The sequence below is a fragment of the Mustela lutreola genome, chromosome 7 (assembly GCF_030435805.1).
Source record: "Mustela lutreola isolate mMusLut2 chromosome 7, mMusLut2.pri, whole genome shotgun sequence".
Taxonomy (NCBI): Eukaryota; Metazoa; Chordata; class Mammalia; order Carnivora; family Mustelidae; genus Mustela; species Mustela lutreola.
This window is the reverse complement of record NC_081296.1, coordinates 141,870,707-141,887,706: the sequence shown is the minus strand read 5'-3', so window position 1 is coordinate 141,887,706 and position 17,000 is coordinate 141,870,707. Positions and strand designations below refer to the sequence as shown.

Genomic DNA, 17,000 nt, shown 5'->3' with positions numbered 1-17,000 from the left:
ACCACCACAAGACACTAGACACTGCCACCCGACCCCTACTCCTAATTCTGTCACTGGCAATGCTTGTCCAAGCAGTCCACAGCCTCTCCCCCCAGAAGACTAATAACCAATAAATTATAAGGTAGCAATTGACTGAGGAATTTTATGGAAACTTCCTATTAGCAGAGTAGTAGAGGGTATAGCTAGGTACAATTTAAATATATATATATAATACCCATTTCTTGGGGCAGCCGACCTCCAAAATGTTCCTTTAACATTTATGCCCCTGTGTCTTCCCTGCCACCTTGTACCAGGGTTAGTCTGTGTGACCAACAGAATAAGGCAGCTATGATCGTATATCACTTTTGTGATTAGATTTTAAAAGACTGTAGATCTGTTAGGGATGCCTGGGTGGCTTAGTTGATTATGTGTCTGCCTTCAGCTCAGGTCGTGATCCAAGAGTCCTGGGATCCAGTCCCACATTGGGCTCAGCGGGGAGCCTGCTGCTCCTCCTGCTTGTGCTCTCTCTGTCATATAGGTAAATAAAAATCTTTTTTTTTTTTTTTCTTAAAAGGGCCCACATTAGCTCCAAATAGCTTTCCCTACTAACCTAAAATTTCACTAGTAGAGATAAATTTCACTGGGACTTACAGTAGATGGTCTTCGAAGGTCTCCGGAAAGGCATAACATCTTAAAATAGCATTTACAATAAGGCCGTGACAGGAAACAAAAGCTAACTCCAATGATGCGTCTAAAGAGACTCTTACCCTGGAGACTATTTACAAAAGTGGAGGCATGGTTATAGGAACCAGGAAAGAATGTTGAATCTTCCAGCGATTAGCAAGCTATGGAAGATATTTGGGCAAAAGGCAGAAATTGCATTAAGAGAGTCCACTGACAGGTGGATCCCAGGAGTAGGGGGCGACCAGTCATAACTTTTGTAACAAGAGGACATAGCCACCCCCAGAACCATGGTGCCAAAGCAGGGAGGGAATGGAAAAGAAATGTATTAAATCTCTCTCCAGCCCCATCCCCCAGGCTCACGAAGCAGGTGCTCTCCTTTGGGCAAAGCTGAGCCCCAGAGAGAGGACAAAGAAGCTCACTTGGTGCAGGAGTCGGTCCCCCCAGGGTACAAAGACAGACAGAAAGGGGCAAAGAATGGATGGTGGGGTGGTAGAGCATTAAAGCATTTCCCGATTCTTAAAGAACCCTAAAAGTTATCTAAGACAGTCCTTAGACGATCTGTGAAAATTGTCTTTATTTCATCCCTAGCAGAAGTCCAGAAATGCCAAAGGCATAGCTTTTGGGGTCCAGCCACCCTGCTCTGGCCTTCCAAACTATGTGACCTTGGGCCAATTACCTAACCTTTGAAATCTCAGCTCTCTTTTTTGTGAAGTGAGTGTCATAATAACCTAATAGGGTCATGGTGAAATTAAATAATATTCACAGAAGTAAAGAGACTTATAACACTTATAATTTAATATAGATAAGTAGGTAGGTAGACAAACTCTGGAGTGATGGATAAGAAACAAGTAACAGCGAATGTCTGTTGGGAAGAATTTTGGAGGAATGAGTCCAGAGTAGAAGGAAAATTTAATTTTTATTATCTGCTCTTTTTATGGAGAGGACTGCTGGAATTTCCCCCTTGCATATGTACTATCTTTAAAAAAAAAAAACTCCTTTGATACCAACAGTCTTTCTAGTTGGTGTCTTGTATTCTGCTGCTTATTCCATTTATTCTGCAACTATTAGTTACTAAAATGCTTTCTACTGTACTAGGTGTTGGAGCTACAAAAAAATTAAGATACCATCCCTGCTTTCAAGTAGCCAAAGTCTAGTTGCAGGGACAAAAAGCAAGTAGATAAGCATTATGGAGTGTAGTTAAGTGTGGCCTGATTTTTCTTATTTAAAATTTGAAGACACACACACACACACACACACACACACACACAATCCCCCTTAAATGACCCCCTTTTTGGTTGCATTTATCACATTCTAACATCCTATTTAACTTATTTATTTCTGGTGTTTATGAAAATTTTTGCCTGTTCTGTTCATTGATAGATGTCCAAAGCTTGAAATGGTGAAATTTTTCAGTAGATTCTTGTTGAATGAATAATTGCTATGTAATAGAAAAGCATGAAAAAGGAACTGCCAGAACAAAGCATAAGGACCACTGAACTTCTATATGGAGGTCATTAAGGCTTCCCAGGACAGGTGCTAAATCTTGAAGCAAATCTAGTGACTTTGGCTGAAAGACCTAATGTTTTAAGAATATGCAAAAGAGAAATGCAGAGATGAAACACTCGGGAAATTCAAGTCCAAAGGCATAGAGGTATAAGAGAGATTGGCACATACGGAAAATGGCATAAATATCGGTTGCTGGTAATTGTTTATGCTGGTAATTGTTTATGCTGGTAATTGCTGGGTTCTTGAAGATTTGTTATACTGTTCTTTCTCTATGCTTAAAATTTTCCATAATACAAAGTTAAGAATAAATGAATAAACAATTTTAATAAGTATAAAAGAATTTTTAAAATGAATGGTTCTAGACAGTGAGGCATAGCGATATTTGCCAACCACGGGTAACAGCAGCCAGGCTCGGGTGGCAATAGGTGTGTGTGTGTGCGGGGGGAGGGGGGGTAGTTAAATACCTGACAAGAAATACATAAATCAGTAGTTTTCTAATCATGAATGACAACTCAAACTAGCTCAAGGAGGAAAGGGAATTCATTGGTTCACATACTAGGGAGTACAGACAGGGTGTACCTGGCATTAAAAACTAGTGGATCTAAGAACTTCATTGATACCCCCAGAGTTCTGTCTTTCCTCATATCCTTTTTGTCTCTGTTCAAATTCGTTTTCCAGATACTCCTCCAGGTGGTGAGTGAGATGACCATTGAGAGCCTGTACCTCAAATCCTCCCAGCTTAAAGACTGTAAATCTCATGGAAGTCTGTGATTGGCTCTCTTTGGGTCATGTGCCCCTCCCTGAACCAATCACTGTGGGACAGGGAGATGAAATAATATGATTGGCCAAGCCTGGAATAATGTGTAGCAAGTGGGGACTGGAGGGGGTGGGGAAGGACCACAGACACCAAGATTGACAGCTCCACCAGGACCACATGGAGTAGGGGAAGGAAGGGATGCTGGCTAATTGAAACAGCTGACATCACAGCTCCACAGAGAGCCACAGCTGATGTTGGAGATGAGAAGGTTGTGGGGTGCAGAGTGGATTGAGTAGTAGGAGAGAAGAGGGATAGGCAGAGAGGCTTTACTTTTCTAAATCAGGCTACACAGGGCTGGACACTGGAATTATAGAGAAAATTGTTGTTGGGTTGGGGGTGAGTGGACAGAGGTGGGAAGAATGAAAACACGAGGCTCACATTAGCCTCCTACAGCAAACGCTACATCCAGGCATGAATTGGTTAAACGTCTCCCACGCTTCCATGGAGGATGATTGAAGATTGCATATGGATAAAAACTGGTGATGGGAATGCTGTAATTTTCTCAGGTAAATTGTGAAGTTGAACGCAATTAGAAAAACATCCCCAAAATAGCTTTGGTTTGGTTGGCATGTGACCAAACCCTGAACAGCTTAGATTAGTATAAAGGAGATTCAAATATATGTCTTTTGCATATGCTTAGGAAACTGAGCTGAAGGAAGAGGAAAGCAGCTCATGCCATCTGTTTAGGAGGTATGCAAGCTTCTGAGGGAGTTTGGAAAGAAAAGGGGTTTTAGTCTTTTAAGACCAGTAGGCAGTGAGAAAGGCACATACTCAGAGAAACAGAAATAAGGTCAGAACCCAGGACAGACAGACAGTCTGAGACCTGTAAAGCCAGCAGGAGCACTATGACTTCCGCTCTGCACCACACCAAGTTCTTGCCATCAGAATAGTTCCATACACATCTCCTCTAAGAAACCCCCCTGTGTATCTCAGCAGGACTGAGCCCTTCCATTCGTGGTAAGGTCATTCCTAGGATTCACTGACCTGCACCCAGAGCTTGCCTGTTAGGAGTGAAAGGAAAGGTTTTGATGACATTGAGTCCAAGGACCACAAGTGTTGGAAACCTACTGAGGCTCAGTCATCTTTCTCCCCTGTGAGGTTCACGAGCACGTGATACATTCAAGAGCCATCAACAGAGGAGAAATCAAAATACTCCTTTATTTTCCCATGAACAGATGCTCAATTTCTTAGCGCAGAGCTCTCTTGTAAAAACAAGGTCAGAGCAAGCAGCCGACAGTAAAGGCCTCCCCAAGCCTTTCCCTCCCCACTACACACTGAAATCTTCTCACCCTCCGTCTTGCCACACTGGATCAGAAATGGAAGCAATAAAAAGTATGCTCACCTATGCACTGGAGAAAGAGAAAACAAGATGACCAGATCCCAAGAGGGGGCCTTGGCTCAGCGTACCTATTCCTGCCCCATAAAGTAGAAGAAAAAGCTACATGGAGGTTCCTATCCCTGCCCTTGTTAAATATGGTCCAGTTAATTTCCTGGAATCTGACCGAGCTAATGAACACGTCTTCTCTGGGAGAAGGCAAAGTCTGGAGAGAAGGGGAGACATGAAACTACCCTTTCCTCTAAATACTTGCTTCTCAAAATATGGGCCCTGGACCAGCAGCAACAGCATCACCTAGCAGCTTGTTAGAAATGCACAATCCTGGACCCCACCCTAGATGAAGGGAATCTGGCAGTTGCATTGTAATAAATGCATATACACATTAAAGTCTGAGAAATACCGAGTTTCCGAATCCGTGCCCAAATTGTCGTTTTGATTTTTGCTTGCTTCCAAAAATAGGGCTCTGCATATGGTCAATAGTTAATGAAAGGATGTTTGAGAAATTCTCTTTGGCACCTATTTAATTCCATGTAAAGGGAGACCATTTCTGAGAAACCAGCACCCATTCACCAATGAGTGGCTTAGAGACAGAAGCACACTGAAAACAACCAAACAAAACAGTCCTAGACATACACGCACAGCTCCACTGCATAGGACAGATGGACATAGTAAATTTCCTCTCACTTCACCCCCCCCATAATATTCTCTCCTTTCCTCACTCGCACTCTCCATCCAAGATACTATGAAGCTTTTGTGTTGGGCTGACATCATTCTCAGGCTATTACTCCTGCATCACGTGTCTCTCGCAGCCCTGTCCTCAGACCCAAAATCTAAGAAGGAGACAATGCACCACTAAGCCGGGACACTGTAGGCTAACAAAAAGCAATTTGTCACATCAGTATTTCTCGCCTTTAAACAGTTCTGTCATGACCCAATTCATACCTTATCTCCAACAGTAGCAAAATCCCAGGCCTAGATCTTCATCCAACATGTGCCTGAGTATGAAATTAACGATAAAAACTCAGAGCACTCAACGCCAATTTCTTCTCTTGGCTCCACCTGATATAATCCCTTATAGGAAAAAGGGCCAGGGGCTGACAAGTATTTATGGGTTAACAAGCATCTGCCATAATATTATTAGGGGACCCAATAATGACAGGATATAATGAATAATGATTAAATTACCATCTGCTGAGCACTTATAATGTACTTGACAACAACCTCATGAAGGAAGTAGTATTCCCATATAATAAGTGAGGGAATTTGAAGTTTTCAGAAATTGAATAACATCCAGGAAGCAGCCCAGATAGATACCCAGCATATCTCTTAAGGACAGAGCCTCTCAACCACGACAATAATACTATGTTTCACTTGTCAGAAAACATGGCAAACTCCCAGGATGAGTAAAGAATCATTTTCCTTCTCAGGGGCTAATGTGAGGATTAAGCAAGATTAAAGATGTTAACGCAGTTAGAAAAGTAAGATACTGCAACATACAAGGTATCATTTAGTACATTAAGATCATGTCCAAATAAAAGTCCTCCGTACCATACAAGTGACAACGATACATGTGAAAAACGTTCACCCTTATAATTAAAGATACCCCAGTTCATTCAATATCCAGTGCTCATTCATCAAATTAGAAAACACTTTTCAAAGTTTAACCCTCACTGTTGGCAAGGATGTTGTGAAAATACTACATTGCTGGTGGGAGTTCATGTTAGTACAACCTTTCTTAAATAACAAATAGATAACATGTTTCAAGACACTTTAAAAAATCGACATAATCTCTTGTAAGGAAAAATAAATTAGGACAAAATTTTAAGTGCAAATACAGATTGCTTGGACTTAAATCCCAGCTCCACTGCTTACCAGCAGTGTGCCCTTGGGAAAGTTTCTGCCACCTGGTGTCCAAATGGGGATAATAATAGTACCTATTTCACTGAGTTGTTATGAGAATTAAATGAATTATTATACATAAAGTACATAACCCAGTGCCTGGCACAAAGAAAGCATGATATATAAGTGGTATCCATTATTTTTATTGTCTTAGCACTATTTATAATAATTGGAGTCACTGTCTGACTAGAGAAAAATGGTTAAGTACACCATGATATGGACATAAAATGAATATTATGAAGCCACGAGACTTTAAAAGACTATTTAGCCTCATGAAATGTAAAGTAAAAAGAGCAGGAAACTGTATCTATCATCCCCATACCATTCATGCCTGATAAAAGGGCACTTTGTACAAATAAGGATGTATAGAAAACGAGTGGGGACTACATCAAAATATCAGCAAAGAGTATATGTGGGTGAAGGGTAGGGTTGGGGGTCCCTTCCCTTTCCGGGCTTCACCAATCTACCGCAGTGCTTCTCACGGTCTAGTATCTTTGCCCCTTAACCCCAGCCCGTTCCCAGCAGACAGCTGACACTCAGGCTGCCTGGAAGAGTGAGTGACGGAATGGAACCTCGGGACGAAGGGCACGGAACTGTCCTGTAAATGGAAACTGGAACGCATGCAGCCCCAGCCGGATGACCCACAGTAACAGGTGTTTTCCATCTCTGACCTCGGTGATTCATTCCGCACAGCTGCCCGCGCACAGGGGTGTCCGCGGCTCCTAGAATACAACGCCCCATACGGGCAAGTGCACAGTGTTCCGGACGCCTGGGCGGCCACACACGGAGACACAACCCGGAGACAACCTGGATGCACAAAAAAGAGGCCCTGCCACCTTAAATAGGTTCTTTGCCTGACTGCAAAGAGCAAGAAGCTCTGGCTTGTGCCTACGCCCCTTGCTCCCAAACGCACCTTTCTTTCTAGTTTTCAAGCAATCTATTGAGGGTGAGTCTGCATGTGTCCGGTCGCTGGCGGACCCCCTCCCTACACACACACACACACACGCACACGCACATCCCTTCCCCCACTCGTCTCTTTCAGACTAGGCGCGTCTCCGAGGGTTGGCTTGAATGGGAAAGAACGGGGCCGTCTTTGTCATTAATCCTCCCCTCCTTCGGGCGAGCCAAGCTTCTTCCGGGTCAGCGACAATCACCGCCACCCCAGTCGGGCCCGCGGTCCCCCATCCCACTAGCCTCGCGCCCGCGGGGGCCAGGTCGCCACCGCCCGCAGGTTGCGGGAGGGGAGGAGGGCGAGGAGAAGGGCGGGCGGCGCGGGAGAGGGGGAGGGAGGGAGGCGGGGAGGGGACGGCAATCCGAGGAGGAGGAGGAGGAGAGAGCAGCCTCCCGCAGCTGGCGAGGAGAATGGGAGTGCGGGGCGCCAGACCGCCGCGGGGTGTCACGGCCGCGGCCGAGCTTGCCGGGCGCGGGGCCGGCGCCCGCCGCTTTTAAACCCGGGCGGGCGCGGCGGCGGCGGCGGCGGCGGCGGCGGCGGGCGGATCGCGGAGCGCGCTGGGCGCCGGGCGGCGGCCGGATGGAGAGGAAGGGCTCGGCGGCCGCGGCCAAGGGGAACCCGAGCCCGCCCGCGGCCGGCGAGGCGCAGCGGCCGCCGCCGCCACTGTGCGTCCCGGGCGGCGGCGGCGGGGTCCCGGCGCGCGGCCAGGCTGGGGCGGCGGCCGAGCCCGCCGAGTTCATCCGGCGGGCGCACGAGTTCAAGAGCCAAGGGGCGCAGTGCTACAAGGACAAGAAATTCCGCGAAGCCATCGGCAAATACCACCGGGCGTTGTTGGAGCTGAAGGGGCTGCTGCCGGCGCCGGGGGAGCAGGAGCGGGACTCGCGCGCGGCCTCCCCGCCTGGGGCCCCCAACCCCGGCCGCCTCTCGGAGGAGCAGAGCAAGACGGTGGAAGCCATCGAGATCGACTGCTACAACAGCCTGGCAGGTGAGCTGCGCCGCGCCGCGCCCGGCCCCTCCGCCCCTGCCCGCCCGGCGCCCGGCGAGGGACCGGGGCCCTCGGGTCCCAGCCGACCGCAGCGGCGCGCCGGCGCTGCCCACTTCCCCGCCGGCACCGTGCTGCTCCAGGAAGGAGCACCCGGGAGGGGGGCGCTTTGGAAAAAGTGACTTTTAGGATTGTACCTCCCCAAACTCGTCCCTTTCCCGTGGACACTCCCGAGTCCCTTCCCCCTCGTCCATCGTAAATCTCACCTAAAAATAACTGGTCAGACAGAACGAGCCCGGGCTGGCCTGGTGGCGATTGCTGCTGCTACTGCCCACCAGTGGACCTGGGTCCAAACGCGGGAAGTAGCGCCCAGGTGGGTACCCACACTCAACGCATGCCCAGCGGCCGCTCTCCTCAGGTATCACTGGCACCAGAGCTCGCCCTCACCTTGCCCTCCACCGACCGCATCCTCCTGGGCAAGGTCCTTCCTGCCCCAAGTTCCCTTGGCCTCGGTAGCAAAGGGCAGTTTGCCACGATGCCTTCGGCATCTTGAGCAAAATGGATTCCAAAATGCCACTTTCTTCTCTCTCAGCTCTGCTGGGGCCCCCGGTTGCCAGGTGAAGGGAGCGAGCTCAAAGGGAAGCTGGTTCATGGTTGGGCTTGAGCTGTGTGCGACATCCTTGCTCCTTCACTGGTCCTCTTCCAGCTGACTGCAGGACCGGAGGCCCTTCTGTTGGGATGAGAAAGTATATACATTTGGGATGAGAAAGGTACATTCATTCCAGAGTTCCAGAGTTCACTTTGGGGATTTAGGTCACCGTCAGGCATTTAAAAAATAAATAAATAAATAAATAGAATTTAACTTTGCCACAGGAAATCAAAGTCTCTTTTAAAAAAAGGAAGAGCGTGGGTCCTTCCAGGGCCTTCCTGTGAGAAGGTGGGAGATGTGAGCAGGCGCAATGGCCTTACATTTGGAGAGGCATTCTGTACTCCTCTCACCCCGTTTGGTGGGATTTGGGCACCGTCCAATGCCCAATCCAACGGCCAAGTAAAAGGCCATTACTCCTAGTCCCTAACCCTTGAAGTTGCCTAAACTAGCTCCAGACAGTTGGAGAAGAGTAGCTTGGGGAGAAGGACTGGGTGTGGCCGCGGAAGGTGAATGTGTTTTGGGCACAGGAAGTTGGGGGATGAAAAAATATATATCGATAATGCTGCTGTGTTCCCTTTGAGGCGTCTTGTGCCAGCCTGCCTCTGTGTTCCCATAAGGCCATGCCCAGTATCACCTTCAATCAGGCAAAACCAGCCACTTTATAAACTGTGGTTTACAAATGGAAGGGATTAATAGACCAGTAGCAGTAGCAGTTGGAAAAATGGTGGTGCCCATAGCAGTCCTAGTAATAATGGCAGTAGGTAAAGTAGTTGTATAGCAGAGATGGGTTATCTCAATCCGTCATCGTGCACAGCTTGGTTCTCTTTATTTCCTGTAAGCCTCTGGCATACTTGCTTCTGCCTGATGAATAGTTAAAGGGCAGAGTGGGCGTGGGTGGAGGAGAGGCCGTCTGGATCACTAATGCGGTGATTTCAGAGTGGTAATGGAGTTTTATATTTAGTTTTATCCACGGGCATTCTAGGGTTGCCCCTCACCCCACGCTTTTGGCCGCTGGCCTGTGGCTAGGACTGCCTATTGCCAACCCGAGAGGCGGTTACATTTCCATGGCGAAACCAAAGATGTGTCCTTGGTCAGGCAAGCCCAGCCAGGGCGGGGCTGAGATCTGACCAGCTCCTTCACCCTCACCCTCACCACGCAGGCAACTTGGGAAAACTTCAGCGGTGAGAGAATGGAGAGTGGCAATCGCGAGCGGATGGATTTCCCCTCTGCTGCCTTCTCCAGCCGCTGGCCCCTTCTTCGTATTAATAATTTATTGTGTGCACTGTGCTAGTCACCCTATGTGCAATGCGCTTTTTAACCTTTAAAACAACTTGCTGAAAGACTGCAGAGAGAAAAAAACAAAAATAAAACCCAAGGTTCCAGAGCCATCCAACTCCAAAATCAGTGACCAGTGTTCTCGACATCACACCCTGATGCGCAAATTCAGTGTCTTCTAAGCATCTGGCTCCCTGAATCCAGTCTTAGGTGGGCTTCCGTTTGGAGTCCTGAGCCCTGGGAACCAGGAGAAAGAAACACAGAACCTAATTCAAAACCCTGATAAGGCTCTTCCTAAACATTTTCAAGTTTCAATGAAAGAGAAATGAAGAGTAATTACAAGCTGAGCAGTCATGTCAAAGCCAAAATCTGTATTCTGGGTAGAAAATTCAATTGGGAGATAGGATCCTGGTAGTAGAAGCCCAATGTTGGTTTCCTCTGGGATAATGCATAAAATCTCTTACTACTGTCTGAGAAGTCCTAGCTGATAGGAAAGTATCCTTTCTTGTTGGACAGCACAAGTAATACATACCTTTAAAGTATATTTTCTCTTAGAAAATATCAAAAAGTTTAAAGAAGAAAATGCAAAATTACTCTTAACCCTGCCACCCAAGGACACCCCTAGTGATATATTTTCTCCCTGTATTTTTCTCTAGACATTCATGTGAACTGTTTTCAAAGCCAGGACCTCCTGTATCTGCTTTTATTCCCAGTTACCATTATTTTCAGAAGCGTTTTTTACATTTCTTTAAATGTGAAGATTATTTGAAGTGGCGACGTAAAATTTTTAGTGTTTATAATGACCATTTGATGGAAAGGGAAGAAAAGATCACTGCTATTTCTGTTGTAAGAGCCAGAACAGTGCCGTGAAGCCTATAAGATACCCTGTTCCACCTCGTGCCTGCTGATAAGAAGGAGACAGCAGCTGCACATTCTTTCTGGCAGAAAGGCAACTGACCCTTCCATCCGGGCTACAGTGCCGACTGAGCAGCCCAGCCTGCTCCTGGTGGGAGCAGTCTAAAAGTGTTTGTGCTCTCAAAGATCTGTCCTTCTACACAGCTGTCCATAGAGAGAGACATTTGGGGTTTGGAAGGAACTTGGACCAGCCCAGAAGTACCTGGAGGATTAGGCTATGTTGCTAAGGGCAGCTCAGCACCCAACAAAAGGCTGTTGGGAGGCTTCTGGAAAACACCTAGGTCTGGTTGGACCCTGGTACTTTTCACGGAAGTCTCCAAGAGGATAGCAAGAGGGTGGTGGGGATGTGCAATGTACTAAGAGATGTTCATCTAAAAATCCATTTGGATGACTTGAGGGGGTCATGTGAAAGATGTGTAGACAGTTGTCAGAGTGCCCGTGGTCGCAGTCTGTTCCGGCTTGGAGTTCCTCCTGATTAGGAGGGATCTGACCAGTACTGCAAGACCCCTGGACTTGATTTTACCTGTCTTATTCATAATGGAATTAAGAAAAAAAAATTGGGAAGTTCTTTCAGAATTTTGAATGACATTGATACAGTGATCGAAAAGATATTCTGACCTAACTAGGGCAATGTAGGACTCTACTCCTTGCCAAAGCTGCAAAGGAAGCGCGTGTTAGCCTGTTGATCGACTCCTATTGACCTTGAACAAGACACAGGACTCCCCTGGGGCCCTGGAATGTTTTGTGCAGAGTTTCTTGAAAGACAGAGCCTTTTGCTCCCCATGGTTCCCATGGGGCTGTGGTGGCCCCAGCTGGGTGTGATCAAAAGATTACAACTTGTAATGACTTTGTTCATATTTTCAAATGACATTCAAGACTCAAATGCCCGCAGTGTAGATGAGGGCCTACAGGCCGTGGCATTGGATCTAGATGAGAGTCAGCTTGTGCCTCTATCCCTGGCATACCCTGTGACTTTGATTAAGCCCCTACCATGTCATTTTGTTCATTTTCCCATCCAATTATGGCTATGTTTAAGAGATTTTTTTGTTGTTTATTTTACCAAAGGGATAGATAGTACCCACTGATCCTATATGAAGCTCCAGAACAAGGGTATGGCAAGGCCTAGAGAGGTCACACTGGGAAAAGGCCTGGGATGGGCATGTCTTAAAGCCATGGGACCAGGGCTGGCCACATAATTTGTGCAGCCCAGTGCAAAATGAAAATGGGGAGCTCCTTATTCAAAAAATGTGTGTGGGATGGGGAGAGGTGTCATGAAAGGTGTTGAAAGATAAAGCTTTTCTCCTTTCTTTTATGACCTTTCTCCCTCTCGATTTGACATGGTGCTTTTATTTGCTATTTAATGTCATTATAAGAAAATTAAAATTTTAAATGATTGTCATGAATTTTACTGTTCACCTTTCTATTGTGCAAAGCTAGTTTTAAATGGAAACACGAAAGGACTTACCTTTTATGTGAAATCACATAAATTACACAATTCACATCTTGTAGCTTATACATGCATATGTAGTCTCTTCTTCCTCGAGCAGTGGAAATGCTGACAAAAACAAACCCAACTATTTTTATTTCATTTCTTTACATGCATTCCTTATGGGGCACTTTCCACCAAGTTTGGCTTTCTACCGAGTAAGGAAAGGAAAAGGCACTATTCCCTACTCTTACCCCACTCTTTCCTTTTATATCATCATTTTCAGCACAAGCAGTTGGCTCGTGCAGGGTAGAAACATAAGTAGGAGAGGATATGATGGGGCTTTAGGTCATCTGTGCTTCTTCCTGCTTTCTTTCTGTATCTGAAGCAATTTCTGGGTTGAATGGAAAGCATGCCCCTTGGGGCTGTCAGCATGTCTGCCTGCTTACTTAGTCATGGACCTGACAGTCATACTCAAGCTGGGTCCTGCTGAATTCTCACGCATTGTGGGTCCACCAGAATTCTGTGCTCATGGGGCACCCTGAGTGCTACGTGCAAGTGGGGTTGCAAAGAATGGTTGTGCCTCTCTCTTCTGCTCATGTTCGTGCACCATCATCCCATCAAACTTCACTTACAAAACACAGCTCCAAAGATAAAATTGTTAGGAATTTCAAGGAAGCAATAACAGAGCATTAAACCAAATACCCTTATGTGGCCCTTCTGACCGCATAAGGCACCCATCCTTGAAGTCACCCCCAATGGGATACCAGAAGCTGACTGGGTAGATACACCTAAGGTGGACAAAATTCGACACAGACTCTGAGGCAGGTTCTAAGACCAAGGGTACTCAACAGAAAGGGGTGTGGAACCAGAGAATCAAGCATGAAGACTAGAGACAACTGGTAACCCAGTAGCTAGAAGATAAGTTTTGGAGGTAAGAACTGGTCAAAGAAGGGGAAAGAAGAAGGACTTCATGCTAAGATGCTCAGCCAAGATCTTGCCATCTGAGAGAGCTTGACGGGCCATGCCGTTGTTGATCCAAGGCTGTTCCTTGGGCAGCACCTTTGCCAAGAAATCTCTGCCTATAAATGTGGCTTCTAGGATCATGTGAGAATTGAAACTTGTAGGATGCTTTCTAGGAAAGAACATTCTGAACATAAACTTCTGGCTAAGTTTCTAAAGAAGATTCTGAAGGTCCTTAGTCTACCTCCAAGGGAAGTGAACTGGGTGGTTCTTAGCCAGAAACTCTTTAGGATGTCCCTACAGCCACAATACATGGGAGTGTCCCATCCAAGAGAAGGGATGCAGCTGCAGTGAAGACAGGATGGCCAAGATCTGGAGCAGCCAAAAGCTGTTCCCAGAGCTTTGCAAGTTGGGAGTGACCTCCAGATGGGACAGTCTCTTCTTATAGCTACTCTCTCTTACCCCCAGCCTGTGCCTTCTTCAGATAGCTAGGATGAAAACCAAATGTCTCAACCCACCAACCATCAAGTGCCTAATTCCCAGGTGACTTTGGGAGGTCAGAGCTTCAGTTGGGAACAGAGTTTTCCATTTTCACCAAGATAATTAGTCCTGTCCCAACCACATAGCAGAAACCTCTAGCACCAGCCATGGTATTAGACATTAAAAAAAGAAAAAGCCAAAGATAATGCTATCAAAGATGAAAGGAGTTTAGTTCCTGGTGGTATTCATGTGGCCTGGAAATCATTCATTAGCAATGTAAAGCTCATTCATTACCTTTCTCTTGTACATGTACATTTTCATCTCAGCCATACAATGATGCCATGTCTAGTAGGACCCAAACCAACAGTGTCCAAATATTTTTGAAAAGGAGGTGGGATGTGTAGTGCCGAGGAAGGTTGATTTGAGCTGAGCTGAATCTCAGGTTGAAATGCATCCGAGTGGATCTTCCCTTCCCTTTCTGCCAAAAAGACTTTCAAAGAACACTCCAATTATAGACGACGTGACATGGAGCAAGCTCAGGGGCAAAGGTTTCCCTTCCATCGTGTTTCTGTGAGTAAAGAACAAAAGTGAGAAGTGATGCTAAATAACTAGCTGTCTCTAGAGTTATGTAATCAGTTACATTTCAGATTCGGATGTGACCCCAAACTTCACACAGGTGTGTGATTTTCTTGGTAACATAACCAGCTTGGCCTCTAGCATCAGCTTAGGCACCTCCAACAGTAGAGGTAGTCACCACCACCTAAAGTGACCCATTTAACAACTACCCCCAGAAAACAACAACTATAATAGTAACAACTATAGGAACAGCAGTGGCAGTAAAGACCACCACAACCAGCCCAGTTCCTAGCACCCAGTCGATGTTTCGTGAATGAGTTAGAAATGAATGAAAATTCTTATTCCAGCAGCTGTCTCATATTAAAGATCCTGTAAATCCAATCATGCCATTAATATTAATTGTGCATTTAATACATGCTAGATGCTGGGCATGGGGCCTGAGTATACAGGAATAAACATGAAGGACAAGGTCCCCGCCTTTGATGAATATACACACACAAACTTATACATATAATACATACATGTACATGAAGATATAAAATTATATATAATTTATACATATCAATATACATACTTAATATATATAATTTCATTTGCTCTCACTTCGTGAGACAGAAAGCTTAAGCTTAGAGCAGTTAAGTCACTCACCCGTGGTCACGTGGCAGTATGTGGCAAGCAGGGATTTCTCATCTGCCACTCTGTAGTTCCACAGCCTGTGGTCCTAACCATTCACCTCGCAGCCTCCATTTTTAGGAGTTTCCTCCTTAAATACTAAAATTCACCTCTGTGAAATTTCTATTGATCCATCCATATCCTTTTTTAAAAAATATTTTATTTATTTATTTTATTTATTTGAGAGAGAGCATGTGTGGGGGGCGGAGGAGGGGGAGAGGCAAGCAGACTCTATGCCGAGCTAGGAGCCCAACGTGGGGCTCGATATCAGGACACTGAGGTCATGACCTGAGCTGAAATCGAAAGCCGGATGCTTAATCAACTGAACCACCCAAGTGCCCCTGATCTAGTCATATTCTGTCTACCCTTTGGGGCAACACAGACTACATCTCATCACCCGTGTAACAAGGACAAGCCTTGGCATTTTCAGGGCAGCTCAGTTTCCCCTCGTCCAGTCTTGTATTCTGTAGGTCAAACATCCTCTTACTGCAATTGTGCCTTGTGTGATTAAGAGTCCCCTAACATGACGATTCTGGGCGGTTAAGAGACAAGTGTCCTGCGTTCTGTAACCGGGTCAGAATTTCCCTTTGGTCGCCAGGAAGATGACCTGAATTTGTATGGGCAGAGAAGTGCGAGGAGCTGGTGAGCCCTGATTTCCGGTGAGCCGAGACGCTGCAGGAGCCCCACCACACTTCCTCCTCTTTTCTGTCCCCCTTGCTTTGGAGCGTGTGAATTCCAGTTGGGAGGTCCTGAGAAATTTGAGTGGAAGTGTTAAAAGCTGGAATTCCCTTCAGCCATTACTGTCTCAGTAATCGCTCTGCAGACACGGTGAGGAGAGATGATCCACTAGATGGATAACGTCTGGAATTGTCCAAATGCATTACTCTAGACCTGGTCGGTTCTAATGTCATGAGAGCCAGGACGCCATCCTTTAAAACCATGTTTCCGTTTTAATGCCAAATGAAGTTGGGCACATTATTATTCCGGGTGGTGTGGAACATTTGCTCTCCTAACATCCTGGAAAGTAATACTTACGTTTGCGTTTGTGTTTTTATGACTGGCTGGTTCTAGGTTCTGGCTTTGTGGGCCAAACTTCATCTCTCAAGAAACAAAAACAAAGAGTCCCCAAAGCCAGCACCAAAGAGACCAGTGGCCCTGTGTCTCGTGGAATATTGACTGGGGCAGACTCACGGGACTGCTGGTGGCACATTCGCCGTACGGGAACTTAATCTGACCTTGGTTTGCCTCTCTTATTAAATGGGTATAATCATGCCGGTTTGACTCACAGGGTGCGGGCGAGGAGTAACGTGAATATATTTCCACAACTATAAAGTATGAGTGGTGTAAATTAGCATTTTAAGTGGGTAGGGATACATAGGAGAAAAAAAGATAGAGGAGAAATAAAAAGTGAGATCTGCCCAATGAAGGAAGATGCTCACGTCCAATGTTAATAATTCTGGGATAAAAGGCATACTTGGATAGTATCCACTAGGAAAACTCGCTTGATGCCCGGTTTCTGTATGAAATATCTATCCACACTGACTCTCCCATAGTGTTTAAAACACACATACTAAAATAGTCCCCCAAATACTGGTTTCTTCATAATCCACACACAAAAACACTTGCTTAAAAAAAACCGTCTAATGAGAACGGGGGCGGGGGAGGGTGTTCTCTGAACTAAGATTTCCCTGCTTCTGACATCCCTACCTTTGAGAACAGAATGGAAGCTTGGCTTGGTGAACAAGGACTTGGACTCCCAAGTTCTCCACGTACGGGTGCCTTGTGTCAAAGACTCTTCTCTTCTGGGCTCTAGTCTTCTTATTTACAAAGACTAGGGTTGGATTCCAAGCTCTCTGAGGTCTTTGCCAGCTCTTCAAAAAGGTTGTCTT

General features: G+C 46.1%; 1 protein-coding gene across 1 annotated transcript in view; it reads left to right on the top strand.

Annotated features, from left to right (window-relative positions):
- Positions 1-7,618: 7,618 nt before the first annotated feature.
- The window catches only part of TTC9 (tetratricopeptide repeat domain 9), a 34,314-nt gene continuing 24,932 nt past the window's right edge, over positions 7,619-17,000 (top strand). The window contains exon 1 of the mRNA XM_059182938.1: positions 7,619-8,158. Coding sequence (XP_059038921.1) covers positions 7,753-8,158 — 406 coding nt within the window. The 5' untranslated portion in view covers positions 7,619-7,752. The remainder of the gene's footprint in view (positions 8,159-17,000) is intronic.